At 42.5% G+C, this 17888-nt stretch overlaps 1 protein-coding gene across 1 annotated transcript in view; it reads right to left on the bottom strand.

The window, feature by feature from the left end:
- Positions 1–17888, bottom strand: part of LOC126419238 (scavenger receptor class B member 1) — a 417921-nt gene that overhangs the window by 52770 nt on the left and 347263 nt on the right. The window contains exon 4 of the mRNA XM_050086384.1: positions 12559–12719. Within this exon, the coding sequence (XP_049942341.1) occupies positions 12559–12719 (161 nt within the window). The remainder of the gene's footprint in view (positions 1–12558; positions 12720–17888) is intronic.

The raw sequence follows: 17888 nt of genomic DNA, 5'->3' as shown, positions 1-17888 counted from the left end.
CTCATTGACTCGTTCGTGGATACGCTGTTCCTCGTGGAAACAAACCTCAAGAAAATTTATGTTCAAAGTGACGTCGACTGCGAACAGAGCAATCTAGGACACTTAATATACATCATTATTTCGGGTCCTGCCATCGGAACAAAAGTTAAAACTTTTAAAACAACTTTTGTTTATCAATCAAGTCTATGCTTATGCGGGACATGAGTTGACACCTCGTTCAAGCATAGTTTTTATTGATACAGATTCTGAGCGTTGTTTTACAAGCTCTAAGTTTTGATCTGATGATGGCAGTATTCGAAACTTCATTCTAAATAAAGAAACATCATTAATCAGTCTAGACGGTTTGATTCACGAAAACTGAATAGTCGTAGACATAGTCGAGATATTTATTTCCATTATTAATAAGAAAGGAAGCGTAATTACCTCGCATCTACGTCATTAGAGGAGTAGAACATGCTCGAATTGGACAAGGAAGAGGACACTGACAAACTGTTCGACAAACCATGACCACCTTAACATGACGTATCGTTCAAAATTCTGGATTTTTAAAAAGTGATTATCTTTTTTCTGCCTTTGTCCCGCATCTGCGCAGCGTCGCTGTGGTTATTACGGTATGTGGCATAGCTACTTTAAGGCGTGGCTGGTTGCCCTTCCTGCCACCAGCCCGTTACCCTCCTCCCCCCCCCCCTCCTCCCCTCCCCACTCCCCGGGACAGAACGTGTCTATTCAAGCTAAGCTGTCTGCGTGTAGTGTTAGTCATGTAAAACTATGTGAAACGCTTCTACAAGTTTGCGAATCGTGACTGAGGCGACACTTCAACGCCTACAGTTATTTTATACAGGTATTTTATATAAAAACGTTGCGCGGCGATAACCGGTGACAAATCATTTGGTGATTTTTGCTTTTAATGAACGCTTGAAGACTTCGTATTTTTCCTTGATTCTGACGAATGTGCCATACTTAGGCCGGCTAGTCCACACCCTTTTTCCACTTCCTTCAAGTCTTTCTGCGGTTATTTGGTCTTCAAAGATTTACTGTCGGCGAGGTGTAGAACTCCAGCCTTCTCCTTCCTTGTAGATCGGTGTTAACTTATTGTCGTCTCCTGAGCAAGCAGTTTTAGATTTATAAAGGTGTGGATTGGTAAAATTATTATGGTTACGGATCAGCGTAAAACGAAAGTATTTTTAGTTACTCGCATACCACGTCAAGAATATTCTCTTCTACGACGAAAGTGTTACCATAATTTGAGAATTTTTTAGTTTCAGTTTTAGTAATCCTGAACTTAATGTGCTCCATTCCGCTTCCATATGACACTTCAGCTGCGACGACAGCGTTCTGATTATACTGAAGAAAAAAAAAAAAAAAAGCTCAAATGGCTCTGAGCACTATGGGACTTGACATCTGACGTCATCAGTCCCCTAGAACTTAGAACTACTTAAACCTAACTAACCTAAGGACATCACACACATCCATACCCGAGGCAGGATTCGAAACCGTGACCATAGCAGTCGCGCGGTTCCATACTGAAGCGCCTAGAACCACTCGGCCACAACGGATGGAAAAAAAGCCTCTGAATTAGCCACAAATGGTTTTATTGCCGTAGGAATACTGAAGCTATTTATGAAAGATCTGGAGCAATGACATTAAGCAACTGAATACAAGAGTGCAGAATGAATTTTCATTCTGCAGTGGATTTACGCTACTTTTGAAGTTCGTGGCCGATCGAGAGTTGGCCTCGGATTGGGACTCGAACCTCGGACCTTTGTCTTTCGCGGGCAAACGCTCTAGCTACTGAATTATTCAAGCGCAGTTCACGACTTTGCTCAAAGCTTTACTTTCCCCAGTACCTCTCTCCTGAAAAACTTTCGGTCTAGCACTTCTGGAAGAAAGGATATTATGGAGAAATGGATTAATCACAGCCTAGAGGATTGTTTGAAGAACGAATTTTCGCTATACAGCGGAGGGTGGTCAACTGTGAAACTTTCTGGCAGACGAACTGTGGGTCCGACGTGGACTACAATCCGGAACCTGATCTTCATTGCCTCGAGGCGTGTTGGTTTTGCATTTCTCCGTCATATAACGCAGTGAATTTTTGAGAAACAGCGCAGACAGCTAAGACTTGATAAGATAAACAATACAAAATGCTATAGCTGATAACTCTCAAGTTATCTAGCTGGTGTAATCTACAAATTGTTTTATGTTATTCCTATAGTGGCATTTCAATTGACTTAGAACGGTAGTATATTTCACACGTATTATTCTTGTATGTATTGCAAGACTGGAAGCTAATTATTTTCTTTGTTTACTATGCATGGACGTCTGTGACGTGCTCGGGAATACCTTGAGAGCAAAATGATGTGTAAGGATTCCCCTTTCGACAACAAAGTTGTGTCACTCTAGATCGGACTTTTACGTCTTTAAGAGGCGAAGATCACGCAATAAAGTTGCGAAGTACTACGGCTTACATCGTCTGTATGTAACAAGGTCAGACTGTGTAACCAACTGCCACAGCTCGATAACACCTAGTTTCCGAATGCGAAATAATCTGGGCGAATGTGTGCGTCAGAGATAGGCCAAACATTGTAATAAAATGCTTTTATAGGTCTGTAGATGTTGCTGCAGAATGCACAAGAGAAAACTTGGTATTGCGGTTAAAGTTTTTAGATCAGCTAACAACTAATACACTCAAATACTGACTGCTATTGAGTTACCACAGAGAAAAGAATGTGTCTCCAGCATGCTGTTGTAGCATCTATTACTAAGGATGGAATTTTAAGATACGTAGGAAAATATTTGTGTTTAGCAAGCCTAGAATGAAACAAATTGCAGAATATCTTAACAATTATTATCAGTCAGTTGTCTCTGAGATGGTGGGTGTCGCTGGATAAAATTCGAAAGTATTGTACGTCACACCTTAGACGTGTATGTGCCGCGAAAGGTTGTGATGATGGGGAAGACCCACCGTGGCTCAATAACCGTGTTAGAATGTTGCTTCGAATGCAAACATAGCTTCACCATAGATTAGAACGAAGTAAAAGCTCTGTTGGGAAACAAAAGCTGAATGAAGTCAAAATGATCGTGAGGAGAGACATGCGAAAGGTATCTTAGGTATTCGAATGTAAACTTTTGTTAATCGGTGTGATGAAAAGTAAGATTTTTTGCACTTAATTAAAATCAGCAAACATAAAAAAATCAGCTATTCACTCACTCAATAATTTTTCTGAAACCCAAAATCACAGAGCAAAGGCTGAATAGAGTTTTCGGTCTTCTGAAATGGTTGCACAGCAAATAATCATACTCAATTTCCTCCTTTCAGTCATCAAATGTAAACTGAAATGATAGATACAGAGACTGGTTACCGAATAGAAACCCAAGTAAAATTGCTCAACACAGTAACGGCAACTGGACTGTACGATTCCTTACAAATTAAGGAAAAGGACTTTATGGTCTTCTAGCTGCAGTTTGTCGTACGTCCGCGGAGCAAGTGGTCGGAAAAAGACGAAGGTCATTCCCGCTGTTGTGCTGAGAGACAGTAGTAGAAAGAAATTAGGTAAGTTGTGCCGTTTGCGAGTTTGAAGTTAGCCAACCAGGCCGCTGAGCGCGAAAACAAGCGTCCCGCCACATACAAGGAGAGAGAGTTGCATAGCGTAGATGACTGCTCAACCGTTGGGTCGGACTCTATCTTTACTACCGTTCCATGTCCAGTTTTTGTATCGCTTCATTGTTCGAAGTTAGGAAGCCAAAAGATTAACACCTTTGTCAACACCGTTTCTGAGTGGCCGCTTGCACGTTTTTACGAAGCTGTCAAACGCTCAAGATGTATTATCACTTGTTATTGAGAATTCTGATATGTCTCATTAATTTTGTAAAGGGAATCATAAAAAGCATTTTGTCCTGTGTTATTTGTTTAAAAATGAATATTATGTGAAGTTTGATTTCTGGAACATGTAAGCAAATAGAGAACAAATACTGGGATCAATAGCAATTGGATTTTACTTAAACACACCTAAAATATCGGGAACCCCTAGACTATAACAGCAACATGATTGTACTTCCAAATGGACTTCGAGCTACCGACACTGCACCTAAGTACCTTGAGTAAACATTGTTATAGCGCTAATTTTCCAGTGTTTCTGATTATATGCTTAAATAGCTGTTAATAATGCTGATGAAACATAAAAAATTCGTGGTTTCCCTACATCCGTGGAGGCGAATGCTACCTTTCAAAAAAATACGTAAATGGCCAATTTTCCGTGCCACCCTCGGGCCTGGTAGTCTAGTGGTAAAGCACGTACCTGTAAATCGAATCCCGGTCGGACCCCGGAAACATTGAGTCTACCTTTAATCTAGCCTCCATCTTTCAAAGAAGTGAGTTGCCAGCAATGACAGGTGGCTCGGAGTCCAAGTCACACTGTTAGTTCCCTTTCGCTGACTGGATGACTAGGGTAGACTAGGGACACTGAAGTCGACGAAGTGGCGTCCAATTGAAAGACTTCCACCAGACCAATCAGCAACAGGAAACCGCCACAGTGCGGAACCTGTAGGTCTGAAAAGGCAGCGTGCAGTATCGCTGTTGGCTAGGGGGAGTCTCTGAGTTCGGCCTCTATGTCCTCTCGAACAGGGAGTATACAGTTTTTTTGTTTTTTCCGGACCAGTGGCCATTTCTATAGCCATTCGAACATCTGTCTTACTGCAGCTACGTTACAGTATATTAAGCAAGGTTTGAATGACGAACAGGAGCTGTCGCCCCGGAAAATGGTGCGAATGTATGAACTACTTTTGGAAAAGATTTTAACTGGCATGAAATTAATAAAGTGACCTGAAATTAATTAATGGCGTCATTTGTATGTACAGCATGCAAAAAAAATGCAAAATGCCAGTTTTTTGAGAGTTTTTGATGTGTACCACTTCTATGTTTCAAATTTATGCGAATCAGTTCTTATTTTGTAAATTTTGTAAATATGTGTGATTAATGGTCGTCCTGTTTGGTGAAATCTTTATCCGTTGACAAAAGTTAAGCAACATGGTTTGAAAGAAAATAAAATAAGACTTTTACCGGATCATCCGCCATTCGAATGAACAAAAATATGACGGTATAGTGTCTAAATTATGGCAGAGTTTGGATCCAAAATAATAAATGTTCCTATCATAACAAGAAGAATGGCGAATATGTCCAGGGCAGAGTTATGGATGTCAAAGGAGGGAACTACAGTACTGGCCATTAAAATTGCTACACCACGAAGATGACGTGCTACAGACGCGAAATTTAACCGACAGGAAGAAGATGCTGTGATATGCAAATGATTAGCTTTTGAAAGCATTCACACAAGGTTGGCGCCGGTGGCGACACCTACAACGTGCTGACATGAGGAAAGTTTCCAACCGATTTCTCATACACAAACAGCAGTTGATCGGCCTTGCCTAGTGAAACGTTGTTGTGATGCCTCGTGTAAGGAGGAGAAATGCGTACCATCACGTTTCCGACTTTGATAAAGTTCGGATTGTAGCCTATTGCGATTGCAGTTTATCGCATCGTGACATTGCTGCTCGCGTTGGTCGAGATCCAATGACTGTTAGCAGAATATGGAATCGGTGGGTTCAGGAGGGTAATACGGAACGCCGTGCTGGATCCCAACGGCCTCGTATCACTAGCAGTCGAGATGACAGGCATCTTATCCGCTTGGCTGTAATGGATTATGCAGCCACGTCTCGGTCGCGGAGTCAACAGATTGGGACGTTTGCAAGACAACAACCATCTGCACGAACAGTTCGACGACGTTTGCAGCAGCATGGACTATCAGCTCGGAGACCATGGCTGCGGATACCCTAGACGCTGCATCACAGACAGGAGCGCCTGCGATGGTGTAGTCAACGACGAACCTGGGCTCACGAATGGCAAAACGTCATTTTTTCGGATAAATTCAGGTTCTGTCTGCAGCATCATGATGGTCGTATCCGTGTTTGGCGACATCGCGGTGAACGCACATTGCAAGTGTGTATTCGTCATCGCCATACTGGCGTCTCACATGGCGTGATGGCATGGGGTGCCATTGGTTACACGTCTCCTCTTGTTCGCATTGACGGCACGTTGAACAGTGGACGTTACGTTTCAGATGTGTTACGACCTGTGGCTCTACCCTTCATTCGATCCCTGCGAAACCCTTCATTTTAGTAGGATAATGCACGACCGCATGTTGCAGGTCCTGTACGGGCCTTTCTGGATACAGGAAACGTTCGACTGCTGCCCTGGCCAGCACATTCTCCACATCTCTCACCAATTGCAAACATGTGGTCAATGGTGGCAGAGCAACTGATACAAGATGCATTGATTTAAATGTGCCTTCTTTTCCATCTGTTACTCTGCCCAGTATATATTTGCCTTTTTTGTGCTACGATAGCAGCATTTTTCCATTCTGGTTACTGCTATGTGCTCTATCTACGACGATCTCGCCGAGGGCGCAACAGTAAACCTTGATCCTGCTTCCTTCATTCCTTCCTTCCTTCCTTCCTTCTCGAGTAATCCTGGAAGTGTCTTACAGCGGGACCCGTGTCATCCTCGTGTCTGTGTCGATGGCCCCCTCCGGCCCGGCTCTGCCGTTAATACAGGCGGGGTCCTCGCGCTTAGGTAAGCAGCTTGCGTAAGGCGGCTGGAGACACACGCGGACCCGCGCGCCGGCCGGCGGCGCCCCGGGCGTCGCGGTAATTGCGGAAGTGCCGCGCGGACGGACGGCGGGTGGGCTTTCTCCGCTCAGCGCGTAGGCTCGGAAATGGCACGGCGGGATACGGCAGCCCGCACCAGACAGGTAGCAGGTGAGCGACCGGCCTCCTACTTATTAATGGTGGAGCCCTGCTGCCTAGAACTAGTTCTGGCTAGATCTGATGCCGTCACACTATACTGTCAGCACACCAATGTTTCCAGCAGACCTAAAACTGCCAATAATAAGTCACTTCACAGAAATAATGATATTCAATCTATCGTCTTCCTTCCTTAAAGTAACTAAAAATGTCATGTGTAAACAGTTGTCTTACTTCCATACATATCATAAAAATATATGTGTATGTATGGATAAATGAATCAATGAAGGAACAAATGAATGAACGACTGAACAAATGAATGAACGACTGAACAAACGAATCAATGAATGAATAAATGAATCAATGAATGAATAAATGAATCAATGAATAAATGAATGAATGAATAAATGAATCAATGAATGAATGAATAAATGAATCAATGAGTGAACGAATGAATCAATGTACAGATGAATAGATGTTCCACATCTCCTGAAGCACTGGACCGATTTCAATACAATTTTATAGACATATCACTCAGTGTCTGGAAGGAATTGCTGTGGGACAAGAACCACGTACCTATCATGCCCTATGCTTTATTTTACACTTGTTAGCTGTAGTTTCAAAAATGGCTCTGAGCACTATGGGACTTAACAACTGAGGTCATCAGTCCCCTCGAACCCAGAACTACTTAAACCTAACTAACCTAAGGACATCACACACATCAATGCCCGAGGCAGATTTCGAACCTGCGACCGTAGCAGCAGCGCGGTTCCGGACTGAAGCGCCTAGGACCGCTCGTTCACCACGGCCGGCATCCGTTGTTTCATAAGTTTCTTTACAGTGACATTATATCATGGAAGTTCACTCTCAGCATTAAATGTAATATATTCGCGTCCAAAAGTGACACAATCGCGGAGAAGAGGAAAGTGAAACTAGGAAAGGTGAGCAATCAGCCAACATCACCGTAAATGTTTACATACAAATCTTATTTGCTCGCTTTGTATAGGGGGGGACTACTTTATGCTGTGAACAGCGGGGAAACACAAAAGGTAAAAACAAACAATTCATGAGACCACTCATGTTTCAGTCTTGTCAGTTCGTAGTGAGCAGAGTGTGGTCTCTTGGTAGAGTTGACAACATAATGCCACAAAGACGCTGTTTGGATCTTATTTTGCAGGACAGAATACTCGACCGCCTAGAAACAGGCCAGATACAGATCGAAGTCTCGGTATCCTTGGATGTGCCACAGAGTGATTTCGAGGCTTTGGCGACGTTTTAGGGACACAAGAGATGTTCGTCGTAGGCCAGTACAAGGCCGACCAAGAATAACCACCCCACGGTAGGACCGATATCTGGCCTTAAGATCGTAATTGTCCGACCAAATCTGAGTACACCTGCAAGAAAACTGGGTGCATAGCTTGCAGCTGCCTCAGGAGTTGCTGTTTAACTACGAACTGTGTATCGCAGGCTCGGAACAACAGGTCTTGTTTGCGATACGTCCAACAGTGTGTATCCCGCTCACTCCAGCACAGATTAGAGAAAGGTAGATTGATGGGCGCTCTAGAAGAAACTGAAATATGTAGCGCCTTTAAAGAACAGCCTCAATACGTACTGAGTGAACAGGATGAAAAAATTTCCAGACAGTTTTAGACATTCTCTCAAATACACTGTAAATATACATTTTTAGTTCTGCGACATTTACAGTCCACTCAAAATCGCAGGACATGAAATGGAATATTGACTAGTAGCGCTGTTTACTTATTCCTTGGTGCGCAGTTGTGCATATTACGTTGTTATCTCTGCCTGTATGTCAGTATCTTGTAAATATAATATAAGAATTTCAAATAACTACAAAACTGATTGTACCTATTGTTAAACCCACTGTACATTTTCTTATTACATTGTATTATGTTTTGTAGTTGCTTAAAAATGGCATAACGTCGAGATTTCAATTGCAAAATAAAGTTGTAACAGCTGAAAGTAAGACAAAATAACATAAAAAATTCTCTGGAGAATCTGATAGCCGATACAACCCCAGGGACATAGTGGAAAGAGACTAGTTTGGTGGCGATGGTAAGCATCACATGGAATGCCTGTAAGGAACTGCACATCGTTGGGGGTATACTGTAAATGCTCAGAGGTACAGAATGAATGTTCAGATGGATGGTTTTCTTGAAGGTGAAGACCTCTGTCACGTGGACTTTCCAGCGAAGTCTCCAGATCTGAGTTCTACAGAACAAGCCTGGGATGCATTAGAGAGGTGAATTTAATCCCACTAGCCTCCACCAAGGCCACTTCCAGACCTCTGCACCGCTTTTGCTGAGGAATGGGATCGACTGCCGAGAGAGCTTTCTAACTACCTCTTAAGAGTCGCTGCGCAGCATTAAACGCTTCTTTTGTTGCGGACGAGATTTTCCGGTTGTGTTATTTTATTACAAATATGTATCTTAGCTATTAGAACTTTTCTAACATAATGTTTCGGGCACTGCTGTATGCCAAATGGTTTATGATTAAGCTATAGCTTGTTCAGTAATCCTTCCGGCATCCTGATAAGGCAGTGGTCCTCTTTTCGTTAGTATGCTTAACTTTTGGACACTCGTGTACTAGGAATATATCCATCACAAGCGTTGTCCACAGTTCGTCTAAATCTGTGCCACTGTTCTGCCACACGCTCCTCTCCAGAGCCAAATGTTTCGACTTCCTTATTGAGATATGATACGACTAATATGTAGTACTCACTACGATCACCTTGTAGACACCTGTCTAAGAAGTAATGCATTCTGACTACTGTTTAAAAATATATGCTTACTGTAAATAACCCACTACAGCGCAAAATGAGCAATGACATACACAACTACAGCACCAGACGAAAAAGTGACTCCTGTTATTCCACATAAGAGTTGACTGTAACAGTTTTAGGGGCAGTATTGTGCAGTCCTTTCTGAGATAATCACCTCGCCAATGATATAAAATGTCGGGCTGATAGAGAAGGTAAATTTGATGAAAAACCGAAAATCTTGTTCTTGACAACCTCTTCTGTTCCGTAGAAGAATTTCTATTTATATAATATTTAAATGGTGATGGGTGGGAATTAGTAAATTACTCGTAAAAAAAGACAACTTGTAAATGATCAGCATGTAGCCACATTTACTTAAGAATGTGTACTACGAGTGTAAAACGACTCGTTACGATTAAGTTTACAAATGATCCATGGAACATAAATCTAATTAAACTAAACCCTTGCAGCAAGCTTTGAATGCTACACATCAAGTTTAATTAAACTGTGAGGTTTTTCTAGACCTATCTAAAACCTCTGATATGATTAATCATGATCTGCTACTTAGGAAATTGTACATATACAGCACTCATGGAGTTGGCAATAAGTGATTTAAGTTTTATCTTGCAATAGACAGTAAGTGGTTGACATGCCATGAAAGTAAACGTTATTTTTTCATTTGTAGACAGCAGAAGGAGTCTTTCTTGCAGATGATACTAACATTTTTATTAAAGGATACAAGCAAGCTAATTTACAGCACACGGTCTCTGGACAACAGAAGTAGCAGAAATATGATTTACAGTCGAATGCATGGAGGTAAAGAAGAAGAAAACAGCATGGATGAGGTTCAAAGAGTAATAAAAAATACCATGTGCCATGTAATGAAAGAATGAAGTGGCTGTAGCATCAAACAAACATCTTACAAGATGTTTCTAGGAGTTTTGTTTGGTGATAGTTGAAGGTAGGAAAACATGTTGAACTACTGAATTAAAGGTGGTGTAACTACTATAATGCCTTAAGAACGCATTGAAATAGTACCGTGTGCTTACTATGCAAATGCGCAAAGTCTTAAGGTATAGGGTGTTCTTGAGGAATGAGAGATTTCCATGATTGCCCTTAATCACTTAATGCGAATTACGGGATGGTTCCTTCGAAGAGACGCAGCCGATACCTTCCCCATCAATTTTTAAATCCGTTCCTAATGGCTTCGTTGTTGGCGGGACGTTGTAACCTAGTCTTTCCTTCAAGACGAGTCGAGATGACCCTACATTCTTACATTAATGAATGCTACGTTCCTCAGACATGTTGTAACAATTGTCAACACTAACGCAGACTGTGTGCTGGAGGGTATCTTTTGTTTTGAAACTATTAAGGTTTCTATGAAACGTTCCTTTTCCTAACCTAAATGGATCTTTTTAATAGCTCATATTTCTACTTCCTCTTCGACAGATCTGGTTCTGTATTCGGAAAAGCGCTATATACGAGGAGACAGTCTTCATATCCAGGCTGTTTCTGGAGGTAACAGACATGCCTTAACAGCTTAAAGAGTCAAATACGTATGTGCTCTGTTCCCCATGGTTCCCGAAATACAGGAAGTTCAGATACATCAGAAATAAAGGAAGCATAGATGACAGCACGTCAAGAAGTCGGCTTTGTCAGTCGATCTTTTAATGTGCGTTGGTTGGTTGGTTGGTTGGTTGGGGGAAGGAGACCAGACAGCGAGGTCATCGGTCTCATCGGATTAGGGAAGGATGGGGAAGGAAGTCGGCCGTGCCCTTTCAGAGGAACCATCCCGGCATTTGCCTGGAGTGATTTAGGGAAATCACGGAAAACCTAAATCAGGATGGCCGGACGCGGGATTGAAAATGTGCGTTGGTTCGGGTCCGAAGTCTACAGGCGACAGAAGGGAGAAACTGTTAGTTGGCGTCTCAAATGTTTATGCGCAGGTTAAAAAAGAATGTAGGCATTAGCGCGGATTAGTAACGCAGTATAGGTCTACAATAGCTACAAAAACATCGAAGAAGGCGATGGCAATTTCGAATATGAGATGTAAAGAAAACTGGACAATCAAAAGTAACAAGTGAGTATCTGTTAATTCGCTGTTACCTGCGCCTTTTTCTGAGTTTGGTAACAATATGGTCAGCGTGTCCTGATAGAAGTTTCCCGGGGATTCTTTAATCCATTTCAAGCGAAAGTCGTGATGATACAATTGATTTCCATCTCTCTACTAGGACAGTCCGAGCTATTGCTTAATAACAAATTACTACGCTGTCTGAGTATGCAATAACTACTTCTTTGAGCAGTTTCCTTTCCTGACAAAATCAAAGAGCTGCATCTCCAATATCATTGAAAACGAAGCATCCTTCTGCATTATCCATATTCCACAGGGTTTGGACTGAAGCTGAAAACAGTAAAAAATAGAGTGACATGTTATACACATACACTGATTAGTAACCAATAGCAAACTCAGCCAATTAGCTATATGAATTAAGCGATATTTTATAACCACTTCCTGGACTGTAAAGCATACAGCACAATTGTGAGCATATCTTTCACGTTGTAGAACCAGTTTGGTGACATTTTACAGGTCCAGTTCATAAACTCCTATGCATTTCCTTTTTTTTTATGAGAGTACCTGACATCAAATACGTCGTGCTAATCTTTGCAGTCCTCCGTACCCATTACACCCAGTATTATCAATAAGCTGTTCAGATACAATTTTCCCCTCGCTAGTTCTTTCCAGTGCCTAATTAACCATTTCCGATAACGTCTAGAAAATTTTTAACAAATAAATTACTTTTTACAATATTTTCACTTGTCTTCCTATGGGTTGCGAATACGCCGCAGATAAATAAAAAATTGTCCTGAATAAAAGACTTACTTCATTACTGTTTTCAAGAGTCACTAATTTTAGTACTAGATTTAAAAACAAATTTTGAAGGCTAGACGTAAATGACTAAAGGAACACATGAAGAAATGAGACTTACCTGTAGACAAAAGGACCCACTTCGACGAGTATTGGCTTCTCGCCGTTATTGAGAAAGCCATCAGGATTGGTGACATTGAATACGTAGACCTTAGTTAGTCGTATAACGCCTGGCTTCTGCCAGTAGTGGTAACTGATGGTTCCATTCCACAGCCGAAGATGCTGCAACACGAAACCATACGCTACCGTAAGCATTGTTACTTATTAAGGTTGAAAAACATTTTTCAGAAATTTCTTTGCTTGTAGGCCAGTGCAATACGGATCAGAAGGAAAATAGTAGATATTAGTTGTAAAGATACTTCCTTGTCACAATAGCGCTTGACGTCAAGAAGCTCGCAGCTTATCGTTAAACTATAAATAGTGCCAATAAGGACGATCTGGTTTATTTTAAATTTTTTATTTGTCTCCTTTTTTAGGGTTTGGTGAAGCTTAGCTCAGTTTTTGTAGAAGTATGGGACTGATGTGTTAATATTGGGAAAAACTTACCGATCAACAAATTATTGAAATCTTCACGGGTTATCAGCCAAGTGTCGTCGTCTTCTAGTCGCAACGTTTCCATGGGTTGCGTATCCATCTTCATGCAAAGGCTGATAACCCGTGAAGATTTCATAAATAAATTTCAGTTTTGCAAGAACCCATTCGTGATATTTCCAGTCTGCATATTTTATATCCTCGTAATATAATACAGTCTTTATTTGATTTTTCTTCTAAACTTATCCAGGTACATCCCTAAAACAACTATCGATTCTAAAAAAAATTTAAAAGACTTCGTATGAAGATGATGGATACGCAATCCATTGAAACGTTGCAACTAGAAGACGACGCCACTCTGCTGATAACCCGTGAAGATTTCATAGCTGAAATACGCCGAGGAAGCCTGCAGTCGCATACAACGAATTATTGTTGATGCACTGTTATTCTATGATTTGCAAGGGTACCATAAATATCGGTCGGGGAAGGAGCCAAGCTCTTTAGGGAGGGGACATTCATTGGACTTTATTTTGCTGTAAATGAGACTTTTTCAGATTCCTGAAGACTGACAGTCACGTGTACAAGATGCGAAATATTAACTACTCAATGCGAGATTTCATCCGAACTTCAATAATTCTCATGCGGAAATTTCCAGAACGGCAGTAACTTGAGGGAAATAATATTGTGAAAATAATGAACGCGAATGCGAATGAAGTATTGTTACGTTGTAATTCTTTTCTAATAAACAGAGACTATACTGCAGAAGCGTCGACAATCAAAATTATTGAATAAAATCAATGTGCATCCTATAATTTCTGACACAGATGTAATTGAGCATCGTGAAAGTCTAAGAGAGACAGGGCATTGATAGTGGGTCCATGGTCACAGCTCTTCAACGTTTCGTTGCTTACCTTCGAGTTCTTCGTCTCCCCTATCTCATATCGGCTAATATGCACAGAATTATGACGTACAAGCGTAATTACTGGAGAGTTTATAGCTTTGGTGATCTGTAGTTTGGAATAAGGTTCGCACTTCATTTTAGGAACAACGTGAACTCTTAAGGCTTCAGGGGTGATTGCACGGAAAAAATTATAGTGTCGCATTTAGTTTGCCGATAAGTATAAAGGTACTCCAATTTTAGGGCTTTTGGTATTCTGATGTTAATGTAATTTTACTTTGGTCAGATCTCTTTATGTTACTTTGTACATTTTTCGTGTGTTTCTCATGATTGCACCACAGTTTTCGGTTGCTTGCATTACAATCGTCGTCCGCCCCCCCCTCCCCCCCCCCCCCCCCCGCCCCCGTAGCTGAGTGGTCAGCGCGACAGAATGTTAATCCTAAGGGCCCTGTTTCGATTCCCGGCTGGGTCGGCCATTTTCTCCGCTCAGGGACTGGGTGTTTTGTTGTCCTAATCATTATCATTTCATCCCCATCGACGAGGAAGTCGCCGAAGTGGCGTCAAATCGAAAGACTTGCATCCGGCGAACGGTCTAACCGACGGGAGGCCCTAGTCACACGACATTATTATTATTACAATCGTCTACAGTTCATATAATTTAGTCCTGTACTTTCTGTAACATTTCATGTTCCTTGGTTTCATGCCAGACATAATATATAGAAACCTCAATCGAGGGTCAATGGCTTCTTATTATTATTATTTACCTCAGCGGTGAAGAAATTGCTATGAAGTGCTTGTAAGTGAACTTGCAGTTAACGTTTTGAAGGTCAAAACTCAGGAGACTGGAAAGTACTGTTTCCCAAAAACGCTAATCACGGCGTCGGCAGCACAATGGATACAATTTTCTCAAATGGCGGAGACAGCTGAAAGATTCGTTGCCTGTCGCACGAAACACCAGACGGACATGTCCTGGCAGATGCTGAACTGCTGCCGTCCCTGGTAGGGGAAGGATCTTCTCCATTACAGTAATTTCGGCGGTTTCACTCCAGCGTGTCCACTAAGCAGCTGGCCGTCACTCGACTGCAGTCACTGCACGGCGGGGAAGCCGTCGCATCCAGCCTGCGTTGAGTGCTGGCCGTCACAGGCGGAAAGCGACGCGTTTCTGAAACTGACTTGCCTTACTTTTTAGGTTGGTTTCCGTTCGAAAAGACGACAACCGTTGTATTGGAAACTCTCTAAGCAGTTATTCTGAATGTACACTACTGGCCACTAAAATTGCTACACCAAGAAGAAATGCAGATGATAAGCGGGTATTCACTGGACAAAAATATTATACTAGAACTGACATGTGATTACATTTGCCGGCCGGGGTGGCCTAGCGGTTCTAGGCGCTAAAGCCTGGAACCGCGTGACCGCAACGGTCGCAGGTTCGAATCCCGCCTCGGGCATGGATATGTCTGATGTTCTTAGGTTAGTTTGGTTTCTAGGGGACTGATGACCTCAGAAGTTAAGTCCCATAGTGCTCAGAGCCATTTGAACCATTTGATTACATTTTCACGCAATTTGGGTGCATAGATCCTGAGAAATCAATACCCAGAACAACAGAACAACCACTTCTGGCCATAATAACGGCCTTGATACGTCTGGGCATTGAGTCAAAAAGAGCTTGGATGGCGTGTACAGGTACAGCTGCCCATGCAGCTTCAACACGATACCACAGTTCATCAAGAGTAGTGGCCGGCGTATTGTGACGAAGCAGTTGCTCGGCCAACATTGACCAGACGTTTTCAGTTGGTGAGAGATCTGGAGAATGTGTTGACCAGGGCAGGCCCGTACAGGACCTGCAACATGCCGTCGTGCTTTATTCTTCTGAAATGTAGGGTTTCGCAGGAATCGAATGAAGGGTAGAGCCACGGGTAGTAACCTCCACTGTTCAAAGTGCCGTTACTGCGAACAAGAGGTGACCGAGACGTGTAACCAATGGCACCCCATACCATCACGCCGGGTGATACGCCAGTATGGCGATGACGAATACACGCTTCCAATGTGCGTTCACCGCGATGTCGCCATCACGGATGCGACCATCATGATGCTGTAAACAGAACCTGGATTCATCCGAAAAAATGACGTTTTGCCATTCTTGCATCCAGGTTCGTCGTTGAGTACGCCAACGCAGGTGCTCCTGTCTGTGATGCAGCATCAAGGGTAACCGCAGCCATGGTCTCCGAGCTGGTAGTCCATGCTGCTGCAAACGTCGTCGAACTGTTCGTGCAGATGGTTGTTGTTTTGCAAACGTCCCAATCTGTTGACTCAGGGATCGAGACGTGGCTGCACGATCCATTACAGCCAAGCGGATAAGATTCCTGTCATCTCGACTGCTGGTGATACGAGGCCGTTGGGATCCAGCACGGCGTTCCGTATTACCCTCCTGAACCCACAGATTCCATATTCTGCTAACAGTCATTGGATCTCGACCAACGCGAGCAGCAATGTCACGATACGATAAACCGCAATCGCAATAGGCTACAATCCGAACTTTATCAAAGTCGGAAACGTGATGGTACGCATTTCTCCACCTTACACGAGGCATCACAACAACGTTTCACCAGGCAACGCCGGTCAACTGCTGTTTCTGTATGAGAAATCGGTTGGAAACTTTCCTCATGTCAGCACGCTGTAGGTGTCACCACCGGCGCCAACCTTGTGTGAATGCTCTGAAAAGCTAATCATTTGCATATCACATCATCTTCTTCCTGTCGGTTAAATTTCGCGTCTGTAGCACGTCGTCTTCGTGGTGTAGCAATTTCAATGGCCAGTAGTGTAGTTTGGAAAAAAAACCATACGGAATTAAGCTAATTTTATTAAAATACAGTCACCCCTTTAAAAAAAAAAAGCACACTTTTCACTTTGCAGCTATGTAGTCCGTGTAGAAGTTGTACCAGGAGATCATGTGACCCTCCAATGCTGAAGTCAGTCATGGCAGTTAAATGGTGTGTATGAGGTGTGTTCGAGGAATCTTCTTTTTTTTTGGAAAGAAATTTATTTATTCGTCTTCATTCATGTTATCTCCTTCACTGCAGTTACCAATAGATACTATGCACTTTTGCCAGTGTTTCTTCTAATCCACCAAATACTTCTGAAGCTCTGTCTTTGGGATAGTACTTAGTTCTTTCAGCTATGCACTTGTAATCTAAGCTTATGAAACGGTGTCTCTAAGATTCTCTTTATTTTTAGAAACAGAAAAAAGTTACACGGAGCTATATCTGGCGAATATGAAGGCTGAGGCATCATTAATGTTGTTGTTCGTCAAAAATTCACGAACATGCAATGAGATGTGAGCCGGTACATTATCGTGATTGTTTCATAACAGATTGTTTCATAACAGATCCGGGCGTCTCTTTCGCATGAATTTTACGCAAATTTTGATTATCTTTTAGGTAGTACTCCTTATTGACCCGTTCTCGCTTCCCGCGCCCGGGTCACTGGGTTCGATTCCCGGCGGGGTCAGGGATTTTCTCTGCCTCGTGATGACTGGGTGTTGTGTGATGTCCTTAGGTTAGTTAGGTTTAAGTAGTTCTAAGTTCTAGGGGACTGATGACCATAGATGTTAAGTCCCATAGTGCTCAGAGCCATTTGAACCTTATTGACCATTTGGATTTTTGCAAGCACTCTTTATGAACTGCGCATTAAAATCGAAGAAAGCAGTGAGCAGAACCTTCACACCCGACCGCACTTGCCGAACCTTTTTCGATCTTGTCTATACAGCCTGCCTCCAGTGAGACCACTGAGCCGTAGTTTCGTCGCCATACGCGTACAGCCATGTTTCGTCACCTGTTATGACACGTTTCTGTAGTTTTGCCTCGTTGTAGACTTCATTTAGCAACTCCTGGGTAACTTACATTGGTCGCTGTTTTTTCTCGAAATTCAACACCCATAGCGCAAGTTTTGCTGCCACACGTTTA

The sequence above is a fragment of the Schistocerca serialis genome, chromosome 9 (assembly GCF_023864345.2).
Source record: "Schistocerca serialis cubense isolate TAMUIC-IGC-003099 chromosome 9, iqSchSeri2.2, whole genome shotgun sequence".
NCBI classification, from domain to species: Eukaryota; Metazoa; Arthropoda; class Insecta; order Orthoptera; family Acrididae; genus Schistocerca; species Schistocerca serialis.
Note: the sequence above shows the minus strand (reverse complement) of the source record. Positions and strands in the feature narration are given on the sequence as shown.